At 40.4% G+C, this 13748-nt stretch overlaps 1 protein-coding gene across 1 annotated transcript in view; it reads left to right on the plus strand.

The window, feature by feature from the left end:
- Window positions 1-461: 461 nt before the first annotated feature.
- The window catches only part of CD247 (CD247 molecule), a 90768-nt gene continuing 77481 nt past the window's right edge, over window positions 462-13748 (plus strand). Inside the window, exon 1 of the mRNA XM_077293739.1 lies at window positions 462-706. Coding sequence (XP_077149854.1) covers window positions 649-706 — 58 coding nt within the window. The 5' untranslated portion in view covers window positions 462-648. The remainder of the gene's footprint in view (window positions 707-13748) is intronic.

Raw genomic sequence — 13748 nt, forward strand, 5'->3', positions numbered from 1 at the left:
CGTGCACTACATAAATAATACCACTATATAGTCCGCACATAATACTGCTGTGCACTACATAAATAATACCTCTATATAGTCCTCACGTAATACTGCCGTGCACTGCATAAATAATACCACTACATAGTCATCACATAATACTGCCCTGCACTACATAAATAATACCACTATATAGTCCGCACATAATACTGCCGTACACTACATAAATAATACCACTATATAGTCCGCACATAATACTGCCTTGCACTACATAAATAATACCACCATATAGTCCTCACATAATACCGCCGTGCACTGCATAAATAATACCACCATGCAGTGCACACAGTCATGTTGTATAGTGCACATAATATCCACTCCCTCCGTGTCAAGACCAAGAAGCTCCGGATTACTATGAGAACCCCAGGAGATAACATTAGTATGAGCTTCTTGGCTGCATGAGATCAGGCGGAGCCGCGGTGTGCGGTCTGTGGCTGTGCATGCAGTACGGTATATACCAGTGAGTACGCTGCAGCTCGTATATACGATGTCTTAGATCTTCCACTTCCTGTGCAGCTCAGAAGCAGAGCCGTGTGGGTGGAAACGTCGAAAGCTCTGCTCCGAGCAGGTGACGACGACCGGTACAACAAAGAGCGGCCCTGACTCGCCATGAAGCCCACCTGGATCGCCCTGTCCGCCGCCCTCCACACTCACCTCTCCATTGCAGGTAATGCCCAAGATCTAGACCGACAAGTTGTCAAAACTTTCTTGAAACTTTTTGAGGAATTGTTACTTTTTTTTTTATGCTTTAACGTCTCATTCTGTATAAATTTTCTATCTATTGACCTTAATTAGATTTTATGATTTTACATTTGTGGACTCGACCTTTCGATCCGATCTGACCCACCTTGTCTGGAGGTGCACAAGTCACCGCATCCGATGGAAAGAATGGACAAAAACACTCAAGGTCATTTGCCCCCTGGCCCAGACCGCGAGACAGTTTTGAAATTTTCATACTTTTTACGTTTTTTTTGTTTGTTTGTTTTGTAAATATAAGTATTTATGAGTTCAAAGAACACGACGTCGTGAACATGTAACTTCCTATCGTTGGTTCCTTTGTCTCTTTTTAGTGCAATTCTGCTGATTTAGATGTAAGATTTATCCTCTGGAATAATAAAATATTATTTTGATGTAGATTTTTGGGTACAATGAGTGTGGGAGCATTGTAGGACTGCACTTTTTTGTAGGTCATGTCCTCTTTGCCCTGATGTAATAATGATGTTCCTATGGGGAGTATGGGTGCCGTAGTTTACTTATGGGTACTGTGATGTAGCTATGGGCACTGTAGATTACTTATGGGTACTGTGATGTAGCTATGGGCACTGTAGATTACTTATGGGTACTGTGATGTAGCTATGGGCACTGTAGATTACTTATGGGTACTGTGATGTAGCTATGGGCACTGTAGATTACTTATGGGTACTGTGATGTAGCTATGGGCACTGTAGATTACTTATGGGTACTGTGATGTAGCTATGGGCACTGTAGATTACTTATGGGTACTGTGATGTAGCTATGGGCACTGTAGATTACTTATGGGTACTGTGATGTAGCTATGGGCACTGTAGATTACTTATGGGTACTGTGATGTAGCTATGGGCCCTGTAGATTACTTATGGGTACTGTGATGTAGCTATGGGCCCTGTAGCTTACTTATGGGTACTGTGATGTAGCTATGTGCACGCTATGTGCACTGTACATTACTTATGGGTACTGTGATGTAGCTATGGGCACTGTAGATTACTTATGGGTACTGTGATGTAGCTATGGGCCCTGTAGCTTACTTATGGGTACTGTGATGTAGCTATGGGCACTGTAGTTTACTTATGGGTACTGTGATGTAGCTATGGGCCCTGTAGATTACTTATGGGTACTGTGATGTAGCTATGGGCACTGTAGTTTACTTATGGGTACTGTGATGTAGCTATGGGCACTGTAGTTTACTTATGGGTACTGTGATGTAGCTATGGGCACTGTAGATTACTTATGGGTACTGTGATGTAGCTATGGGCCCTGTAGATTACTTATGGGTACTGTAATGTAGCTATGGGCCCTGTAGATTACTTATGGGTACTGTGATGTAGCTATGGGCACTGTAGTTTACTTATGGGTACTGTGATGTAGCTATGGGCCCTGTAGATTACTTATGGGTACTGTAATGTAGCTATGGGCCCTGTAGATTACTTATGGGTACTGTGATGTAGCTATGGGCACTGTAGATTACTTATGGGTACTGTGATGTAGCTATGGGCACTGTAGATTGCTTATGGGTACTGTGATGTAGCTATGGGCCCTGTAGATTACTTATGGGTACTGTGATGTAGCTATGGGCCCTGTAGATTACTTATGGGTACTGTAATGTAGCTATGGGCCCTGTAGATTACTTATGGGTACTGTGATGTAGCTATGGGCACTGTAGATTACTTATGGGTACTGTGATGTAGCTATGGGCACTGTAGATTGCTTATGGGTACTGTGATGTAGCTATGGGCCCTGTAGATTACTTATGGGTACTGTGATGTAGCTATGGGCCCTGTAGATTACTTATGGGTACTGTAATGTAGCTATGGGCACTGTAGTTTACTTATGGGTACTGTGATGTAGCTATGGGCACTGTAGATTACTTATGGGTATTGTGATGTAGCTATGGGCCCTGTAGCTTACTTATGGGTACTGTGATGTAGCTATGGGCACTGTAGATTACTTATGGGTACTGTGATGTAGCTATGGGCCCTGTAGCTTACTTATGGGTACTGTGATGTAGCTATGGGCCCTGTAGCTTACTTATGGGTACTGTGATGTAGCTATGGGCACTGTAGATTACTTATGGGTACTGTGATGTAGCTATGGGCACTGTAGATTACTTATGGGTACTGTGATGTAGCTATGGGCACTGTAGATTACTTATGGGTACTGTGATGTAGCTATGGGCCCTGTAGCTTACTTATGGGTACTGTGATGTAGCTATGGGCCCTGTAGCTTACTTATGGGTACTGTGATGTAGCTATGGGCACTGTAGATTACTTATGGGTACTGTGATGTAGCTATGGGCACTGTAGATTACTTATGGGTACTGTGATGTAGCTATGGGCCCTGTAGATTACTTATGGGTACTGTGATGTAGCTATGGGCCCTGTAGATTACTTATGGGTACTGTGATGTAGCTATGGGCCCTGTAGATTACTTATGGGTACTGTAATGTAGCTATGGGCCCTGTAGATTACTTATGGGTATTGTGATGTAGCTATGGGCCCTGTAGCTTACTTATGGGTACTGTGATGTAGCTATGGGCACTGTAGATTACTTATGGGTACTGTGATGTAGCTATGGGCCCTGTAGCTTACTTATGGGTACTGTGATGTAACTATGGGCCCTGTAGCTTACTTATGGGTACTGTGATGTAGCTATGGGCACTGTAGATTACTTATGGGTACTGTGATGTAGCTATGGGCACTGTAGATTACTTATGGGTACTGTGATATAGCTATGGGCCCTGTAGATTACTTATGGGTACTGTGATGTAGCTATGGGCCCTGTAGCTTACTTATGGGTACTGTGATGTAGCTATGGGCCCTGTAGCTTACTTATGGGTACTGTGATGTAGCTATGGGCCCTGTAGCTTACTTATGTGATGTAGTTATGGAGGGGCACCATAGTTTACTTTTGGGTGATGTGATGTATGTATGGGTACTGTGTAGTTATGTGTAATGTAGTTTACTTTTACGCTTGGGTACTGTGATATACTGCAGTTAAGGCCACTGTGCTTACTTATCAGTACTGTAATGTAGTTATGGGTACTATACTTTACTTATGGGTGCTGCAATGTAGTTATGGGTACTGTAATGTATGTATGGGTACTGTGTAGTTATGTGTAATTTAGTTTACTTTTACTTTTGGGTACTGTGATATACTGCAGTTAAGGCCACTTTACTTTTCTTATCGGTACTGTGATGCAGTTATGGGTGGTGTAGTATACTTATCGGCACTGTGATGTAGTTATTGGCACTGTACTTTACTTTTGGGTACTGGGATGTAGATATGGGTGCCATAGTTTACTTATCGGTACTGTGAAGTAGTTATGGGCGCTGTAGTTCACTTTTCGGTACTGTGATGTAGTTATGGGCACCATACTTTACTTATCAGTACTGTTATATAGTTATAAGTACTGAAATTTACTTACGGGCACTGTGATGTAGTTATGGGTACCGTAGTTTACTTTTTGGTACTATGATGTAGTTATGTGTAATGTGTAATATAGTTTACTTTTACTTCTGGGTACTGTGATGTAGTTAAGGCCACTGTACTTTACGTATCAGTACTGTGATGTAGTTATGGTTGCGTTTACTTATTATTACTGTGATGTAGTTATGGGCACTATAGTTTAATTATCAGTACTGTGATGTAGTTATAGGTGCCGTAGTTTACTTATCATTACTGTGATGTAGTTATGGGCACTGTAGTTTACTTGTCGATACTGTGATGTACTTATGGGTACTGTAGTTTATTTATTGGTACTGCGATGTAGTTCTGGGTACTGTAGTTTACTTATCAGTACTGTGATGTAGTTATGGGCACTGTAGTTTACTTGTCGATACTGTGATGTACTTATGGGTACTGTAGTTTATTTATTGGTACTGCGATGTAGTTCTGGGTACTGTAGTTTACTTATCAGTACTGTGATGTAGTTATGGGCACTGTAGTTTACTTATCAGTACTGTGATGTAGTTATAGGTGCCGTAGTTTACTTATCGATACTGTGATGTAGTTATGGGCACTGTAGTTTACTTAGTACTGTGATGTAGTTATAAGTGCCGTAGTTTACTTATCGATACTGTGATGTAGTTATAGGAACTGCAGTTTACTTATTGGTACTGTACTGTGATGTAGTTATGGGCACTGTAGTTTACTTATCGGTACTGTGATCTAGCTATGGGCACTGTAGAATTTTTGGGATTTTTTTACATTTATTTGGATATATTATAACGTTTATTATAAGACAGAAGTGAAATCACGCATTTGGAGCAGTTACAGTATCTAATTTTGGTAGCAGGAGTATGAATGGCAGTAATTTGGTCACTATGTGGCAGTGCTATTTGGTCATTATGTGGCAGTGTTATTTCGTCACTATGTGGCAGTGTAATTTGGTCACTATGTGGCAGTGTTATTTGATCACTGTGTGGCAATGTTATTTGTTCACTGAGTGGCAGTGTTATTTGATCACTGTGTAGCAGTGTTATTTGGTCACTGTGGCAGTGTTATTTGATCACTGAGTGGCAGTGTTATTTGGTCACTATGTGACAGTGTTATTTGATCACTGTGTGGCAGTGCTATTTGGTCACTACGTGGCAGTGTTATTTGGTCACTACGTGGCAGTGTTATTTAATCGCTGTGGCAGTGTTATTTGGTCACTGTGGCAGTGTTATTTGATCACTGTGTGGCAGTGTTATTTGGTCACTGTGTAGCAGTGTTATTTGGTCACTGTGGCAGTGTTATTTCATCACTGTGTGGCAGTGTTATTTGGTCACTATGTGGCAATGTTATTTGGTCACTATGTTGCAGTGTTATTTAATCACTATGTGGCAATACTTTTTGGTCACTATGTGGCAGAGTTATTTGATCACTGTGTGGCAGTGGTACTAGGGCACGCTTTGGTAAATGTTTATTTCTGCCTTGGATTATTGTATTATTTTAGCACTGTAGGTCATACAAAGTACGATTTAGCACAACTTGTGCTCGTATCCCAGGATATAATTCAGGAACTGTTCGTCTGAATCTCATCCCCCCATCATACTGTATATGAGACTTAAACAGATGTTATCACATCTCGGGAAATAGAAGCCATATCTTTGGCATTACTGTACATCACTACACATCATTACACCGCATAGAAGCGTTAGATAGAATATGTCAGAATTACTGAACGTAAAGCGGGGACCACCAATATCACCCAGCACTCCTCTAGGAGGGGGACAAAAAGAGAAAGATTCATAGACCCATCAATGTAAATCAAATCCGAAACAATTCTAAAAACTAAAGAGAAAAACCAACAGCTACAATGTACATCCATCTACAGTGGATATAAAAAGTCTACACATCCCTGTTAAAATGCCAAGTTTTTGACATATTAAAAAAAATCCTACCAAGAAGAATGATTTCAGAACTTTTTCCATCACAACCCCTTCACCTCCGAAGCCTGTTTTCACCTTTCTGACTGGCCCAATTTTTTCACTTCTGACCACTGCCACTTTATGAGATAATAAATCCTAAATGCTTCACTACATCCCAGTGATTTTGAGATTGTTTTTTTTTGTAACATATTGTACGTCATATTAGCAGTACATTTTGGTCAATACGATTTGCGTTTATTTTTTAAAATATCGAAATATTTGTCCAAAAAATGTGAAAATGTAGCAATTTGCATCACTTTTAATTTTTATGCCCCCAAAACAGATAGTTATAGCACACAAAATAATTAATAAGTACCATTTTCCATATGTCTACTTTACATCTGCGTCATTTTTTAAAAATAATATATTTTTTGTTAAGATGTTAGAAGGGTTCAAATTTTATCAGCAATTTTTCATTTTTCCAAAAAAATTTGCAAAAACAATTTTTCTAGGGTCCATGTTACATTTGAAGTGACTTTGAGGGGCCTATGTGTCAGAAAATGTCCCAAAGTGACAACATTCTAAAAAGTGCACCCCTCAAAATACTCAAAACCACATTCAGGAAGTTTATGAACCCTTTAAGGGCTTCAGTGGAATTAAAGCAATGTGGAAGGAAAAAATGAACATTTTAATTTTTCTCACAAAAATGTTGCTTTAGTCCCAAATTTAGATTTTTCACAAAAGGTAACAGGAAAAATTGCACCATACAATTTGTTGTACAATTTCTCCTAAGTACACCGATACCCCATATGTGGTGGGATAACACTGTTTGGGTGCACGTCAGGGATCAGGAACGGAAGGAGCGCCATTCAACTTTTGGAGCGCTATTATCTGAAATAGATTGCAGAGCCCCTGAGGTTCCTAAACAGTGGAAACCCCCCACAAGTGACCCCATTTTACAAACTGCACCCTCAAATGAATTCATCTAAGGGTGCAGTGGTCATATTGACATCATTGGTGTGTTACAAAATGTTATACCATTGGGCAGTGAAAAAATAATAATTAAATTTTTAGCACAAAATTTTTGTCTAGCCCCAAATTTTTACATTTTCACATGGAGAAAATTGGTAAAAATGGCAAAAAAAAAAGTCACACAATTTCTGCTAAACGTAGAAATACCCAAAATGTGTCTGTACTGTAGTTCTTAGCCACACGGCGAGACTCGGGAGGGACTCATGAGAGCAAATTATTGTAGAATAGTTTGCCGACTCCGTATACAGAGCCCCTAAGTGCTAGAAGAGCAGATCCCCCATTAAGTGACCAAATTTAGCAAATTACACCCCTCTGAGAATTTATCTACAGTTGTAATGATGACTTTACTCCATGGATGTTTTGAAGAAACAGGCAGCGGTGGATGTTGTGGAGTGAAAATTGCAAATCTGCCAGTGTAGTGCCCAGTACGTTGTAGTGCCCAGTACGTTGTAATGCCCAGTACGTTGTAGTGCCCAGTACGTTGTAGTGCCCAGTACATTGTAGTTCCCAGTACGTTGTAATGCCCAGTACGTTGTAGTTCCCAGTACGTTGTAGTGCCCAGTACGTTGTAGTTCCCAGTACGTTGTAGTTCCCAGTACGTTGTAGTGCCCAGTACGTTGTAATGCCCAGTACGTTGTAGTGCCCAGTACGTTGTAGTTCCCAGTACGTTGTAGTTCCCAGTACGTTGTAGTTCCCAGTACATTGTAGTGCCCAGCACCTTGTAGTGCCCAGTACCTTGTAGTGCCCAGTACGTTGTAGTTCCCAGTACGTTGTAGTTCCCAGTGCGTTGTAATGCCCAGTACTTTGTAGTGTCCAGTACGTTGTAGTGCCCAGTACATTGTAGTGCCCAGTACGTTGTAGTTCCCAGTACGTTGTAGTTCCCAGTACGTTGTAGTTCCCAGTGCGTTGTAGTTCCCAGTGCGTTGTAGTGCCCAGTACGTTGTAGTGCCCATAACGATGTAGTGTCCAGTACGTTGTAATGCCCAGTACGTTGTAGTGCCCATAACGATGTAGTGTCCAGTACGTTGTAGTGCCCAGTACGTGGTAGTGCCCAGTACGTTGTAGTTCCCAGTATGTTGTAGTGCCCAGTACGTTGTAATGCCCAGTACGTTGTAGTGCCCAGTACGTTGTAGTTCCCAGTACATTGTAGTTCCCAGTGCGTTGTAGTTCCCAGTACGTTGTAGTGCCCAGTACGTTGTAGTTCCCAGTACATTGTAGTTCCCAGTGCGTTGTAGTTCCCAGTACGTTGTAGTGCCCAGTACGTTGTAGTGCCCAGTGCATTGTAGTGCCCAGTGCGTTGTAGTTCCCAGTGCGTTGTAGTTCCCAGTGCGTTGTAGTTCCCAGTACGTTGTAGTTCCCAGTACGTTGTAGTTCCCAGTACGTTGTAGTGCCCAGTACGTTGTAGTGCCCAGTACGTTGTAGTTCCCAGTGCGTTGTAGTTCCCAGTACGTTGTAGTTCCCAGTACGTTGTAGTTCCCAGTACGTTGTAGTTCCCAGTACGTTGTAGTGCCCAGCACGCCTAAAAAGACGGACACTGCCAGATCACAGGTCAGACGGCGTCCACAGTGCCTCCATCTGCCTCATCATAGGGAATCTGCCGCCGTTGGTTCTGTCTGAATCACGTACGGTATTTATGTTTGGCTGCTGTCACACACTAAAAGATGCTTTTTTTGCAAAACAAAGTTTTTGCATCATGATATTTTGATAGCTATAATTTTTCTATGTGATGAAACATTATTGTGTTTAGCCGCTATTTTTATTTTTTTTAACGTTATTCACTAACGGGATTAACTAGCGGGACAGTTTTATAGGTCGGGTCGTTCTGGACCAAATATGTGTACTTTTTTTGTTTGTTGTTTATTTTTGTTTATGTATAAATGTACACATTTATTGTGTCTTTTTTTTGTTCTTTATGTTGACATTCAGAGGATTGAACAGCCGGGAGCAGTGCGAGCATCACCCCTGGCTGTGACAGTCGGGGCTCGGCTATCAATGCAGCCGAGCTCCCGGCTCCCATTCCTGTGCCCATGCGGTCACCATGATGTACCAAGTCCATCATATGTCGGGAAGGGGTTAATGTCGCCCATAATCTGTGCAAATCTATTGACAAATAAATACAAATCTTTTCAGGTGGGAAAACAAAAATAAATAACTAAAAAGTTGCATAAATATGCACACCTGTAAACTATGACTTTTTTGAGTTTCTGAATGCATTCAGGTTTTTGGGGGTCGGAGTCAATGACATGGCACATCTAGAATTGGTGATCGTTACCTGCTGTTTCTTCTAGTAGCTCCACATCGGTCAGACTGCGGGGGCATCTCCTGTGTACAGCGCCCTCTTCAGGTCATTCAGAGATTTTTGTTCGGATTGGTCTGGGCCTGGCCTAGCCATTCCAAAGCCTCAATCGTTTTCTGCCACAGTCATTCTTTTGCTGATTTTGGAGGTCACTTAGGGCCATTATTGTTCTGAAAAAATGAAATTCTTCTTCATCTTCAGCTTTTTAGCACATGCCTGAAGGTTTTGATACAAAATTGACTGATATTTTGAACTGTTCATAGTTCCCTCCACCTTGACTAAAGCCTCAGTTCCAGCAGCTGAAAAAACTGACCGAAAGCACAATACTGCCTCCACCTTGCCTCACTGTGGGGATGGTGTTTTTGGTGATTCACAGTGTTGGCTTTTGTAATTACATCAGACCAAAGCACACACTCCAACCTGCTTATGGCAGACTTGTTGTAGGATTTGGCAAAACATAGCAGGGCTTGGATATTTTTCTTTAAGAAAATGTTTCCGTCTCCCCTCTACCTCACAGGCTGGACCTATGAAGAATATGGTAGATTGTTGTCACGTGCAGTACGCAACCAGCACTTGCCCGAAATTCCTACAGCTCTATTAATGTTGCTTTAGGCCTCTTTATTGCATCCCAGACCAATTCTTTTTGTCTCTTCATAAATTTTGAAGGATGTCCAGTTCTAGGTAATGTAATTGCTGTGACAAACTCAAGCCACTTCTTGATGATGTCTCCAGAGGGTTTTAAGGTATTTTTAACATTTTGGGAAGGGAAAATCTTTAGTACCCCACCCGAGTGATAGCTTTCAACAATGATATCCCTTTGCTGTGTTGTCAGCTGATTACAGACTATGGCATAGCAAGTAAAATTCAAGAAAATGTCAAGAAAATCTTCCTAGAACAGCGAAACTTTCCATAGGATTAACAATGTAAATTCTGAATTGATTCTTCTTGGTATATATTTTTTTAATCTGACACAAGTCTGGCATTTTAACAAGGGTGTGTAGACTTTCTATATCCACTATAATTTTTTTTTCAGGAGAGAGAAGAAGGCCATGCCAGTGGCTGAGGACAGATTTCCATAGCTGTTGTCTGGATGTGACATCCTAAGAGGTTGTTCACTTCCAAATCCACTCGCCTATGACAATGTGAATATCTTATTTATATACCGACCACAGACATTTCTGTAACAGATCTAGAATAAACCCGGCACATACGGTAATTGGCCAATACTCTTCTATCACCGTCTGATCCCGGTCACATAAACGAGCCAATACCTGCAAACAAGAGCGAGCGGGCGCCGAGCACAACAACAATTCAGGGCTTGTTACTGCGGCCGAAATATTCCAGGTCTTACAAGACTGATCTAAAATCAAATGAATATTAATACGGCCAACTCCTGAAAATGTATTCCTACCGCTAAACACCGACCTGATCATCAGAGTGTAATCCTGTATACTGCAGGAAGAGAGTACGGCGTCCACTGTCACATACTGTGAGGACTTGTCTCCACACCTACAGCGTACACAGCCTCACTGCGAACAGAGGCACTACAGAGGTCAGCAAGCGTCAGAAGAAGGGATAGATAGTATAAGATGGCTATATTATAGTAGTTATATTCTTGTACATAGGAGCAGTATTATAGTAGTTATATTCCTGTACATAGGGGCAGTATTATAGTAGTTATATTCTTGTACATAGGAGGCAGTATTATAGTAGTTATATTCCTGAACATAGGGGACAGTATTATAGTAGTTATATTCTTGTATATAGGAGCAGTATTATAGTAGTTATATTCTTGTACACAGGAGCAGTATTATAGTAGTTATATTCTTGTACATAGGAGGCAGTATTATAGTAGTTATATTCCTGAACATAGGGGACAGTATTATAGTAGTTATATTCTTGTATATAGGAGCAGTATTATAGTAGTTATATTCTTGTACATAGGGGCAGTATTATAGTAGTTATATTCTTGTACACAGGAGCAGTATTATAGTAGTTATATTCTTGTACATAGGGGCAGTATTATAGTAGTTATATTCTTGTACATAGGAGCAGTATTATAGTAGTTATATTCTTGTATATAGGGGCAGTATTATAGTAGTTATATTCTTGTACACAGGAGCAGTATTATAGTAGTTATATTCTTGTACATAGGGGCAGTATTATAGTAGTTATATTCTTGTACATAGGGGCAGTGTTATAGCAGTTATATTCTTGTATGTAGGAGCAGTATTATAGTAGTTATATTCTTGTACATAGGGGCAGTATTATAGTAGTTTTATTCTTGTACATAGGGGCAGTATTATAGTAGTTATATTCTTGTATATAGGAGCAGTATTATAGTAGTTATATTCTTGTACATAGGGGCAGTATTATAGTAGTTATATTCTTGTACATAGGGGCAGTATTATAGTACTTATATTCTTGTACATAGGGGACAGTATTATAGTAGTTATATTCTTGTACATAGGAGCAGTATTATAGTAGTTATATTCTTGTATATAGGAGCAGTATTATAGTAGTTATATTCTTGTACATAGGGGCAGTATTATAGTAGTTATATTATTGTACATAGGGGCAGTATTATAGTAGTTATATTCTTGTACATAGGGGCAGTGTTATAGCAGTTATATTCTTGTATATAGGAGCAGTATTATAGTAGTTATATTCTTGTACATAGGGGCAGTATTATAGTAGTTATATTCTTGTACATAGGGGGCAGTATTATAGTAGATATATTCTTGTACATGGGGGCAGTATTATAGTAGTTATATTCTTGTACATAAGGGCAGTATTATAGTAGTTATATTCTTGTTCATAGGAGCAGTATTATAGTAGTTATATTCTTGTATATAGGAGCAGTATTATAGTAGTTATATTCTTGTACATAGGAGCAGTATTATAGTAGTTATATTCTTGTACATAGGAGCAGTATTATAGTAGTTATATTCTTGTACATAGGGGCAGTATTATAGTAGTTATATTCTTGTACATAGGAGCAGTATTATAGTAGTTATATTCTTGTACATAGGGGCAGTATTATAGTAGTTATATTCTTGTACATAGGGGGCAGTATTATTGATGGATGATGAGCCTACTTAATAAACATGTTTACAATGTAATGTAGGACTTATGTGCTCACAGATAATGGTAATGGTCGGCATTGTCCGGATTGCACGTCTATGATTCTGCCCATGAGATGAGAATACCATAAATATCTGTAATGATAATAGGTAGAGGACGTGTATCTGGGATTTTAGACATTGTGCTTATTGCAGTGGATGTGGTGTTGGCGCAGTCGGTGCCTCCAGGCTGTGAGTGGAGGTGACAGTGTGACAATGCTGAGTAATGTCTCCTTATTGTCTGCACTTGGTGGGAATAGAAGTGACTTTATTGACTGCGGTGTTCGTCTTGTCGCTGTTGATTGTTCTCCTATTGATCAGCGGTCGGTGGTGTCCCGGCCCTCATCGCCATGTGTAATATCACAGAAGGGACAAGGTAGTGTCTGATATTATTATTGAATGTCTGTGACAAGGCTAAATGCAGAGGACGTCAGAGCGAGGAGCAATCATCTGTATCCAGTGTTACATGAGGAGATCGTCACCCTGAGGACTGAGAACAGGGAATGGATTTTAAAGAAACAAATTGTTTGAAACAACAACATAGAAAATGTATGAGGCTTTCTGACAATTTGACAAACTTTCTGCTTTTTACACTCACTATTCTGCTGCTGCAGTCACTGTGTACATACATTACATTACTGATCCTGAGTTACATCCTGTATTATACTCCAGAGCTGCACTCACTATTCTGCTGGTGCAGTCACTGTGTACATACATTACATTACTGATCCTGAGTTACATCCTGTATTATACCCCAGAGCTGCACTCACTATTCTGCTGGTGCAGTCACTGTGTACATACATTACATTACTGATCCTGAGTTACATCCTGTATTATACCCCAGAGCTGCGCTCACTATTCTGCTGGTGCAGTCACTGTGTACATTACATTACATTACTGATCCTTAGTTACATCCTGTATTATACCCCAGAGCTGCACTCACTATTCTGCTGGTGCAGTCACTGTGTACATACATTACATTACTGATCCTGAGTTACCTCCTGTATTATACCCCAGAGCTGCGCTCACTATTCTGCTGGTGCAGTCACTGTGTACATTACATTACATTACTGATCCTTAGTTACATCCTGTATTATACCCCAGAGCTGCACTCACTATTCTGCTGGTGCAGTCACTGTGTACATACATTAC

The sequence above is a fragment of the Ranitomeya variabilis genome, chromosome 3 (assembly GCF_051348905.1).
Source record: "Ranitomeya variabilis isolate aRanVar5 chromosome 3, aRanVar5.hap1, whole genome shotgun sequence".
Classification (NCBI taxonomy): domain Eukaryota; kingdom Metazoa; phylum Chordata; class Amphibia; order Anura; family Dendrobatidae; genus Ranitomeya; species Ranitomeya variabilis.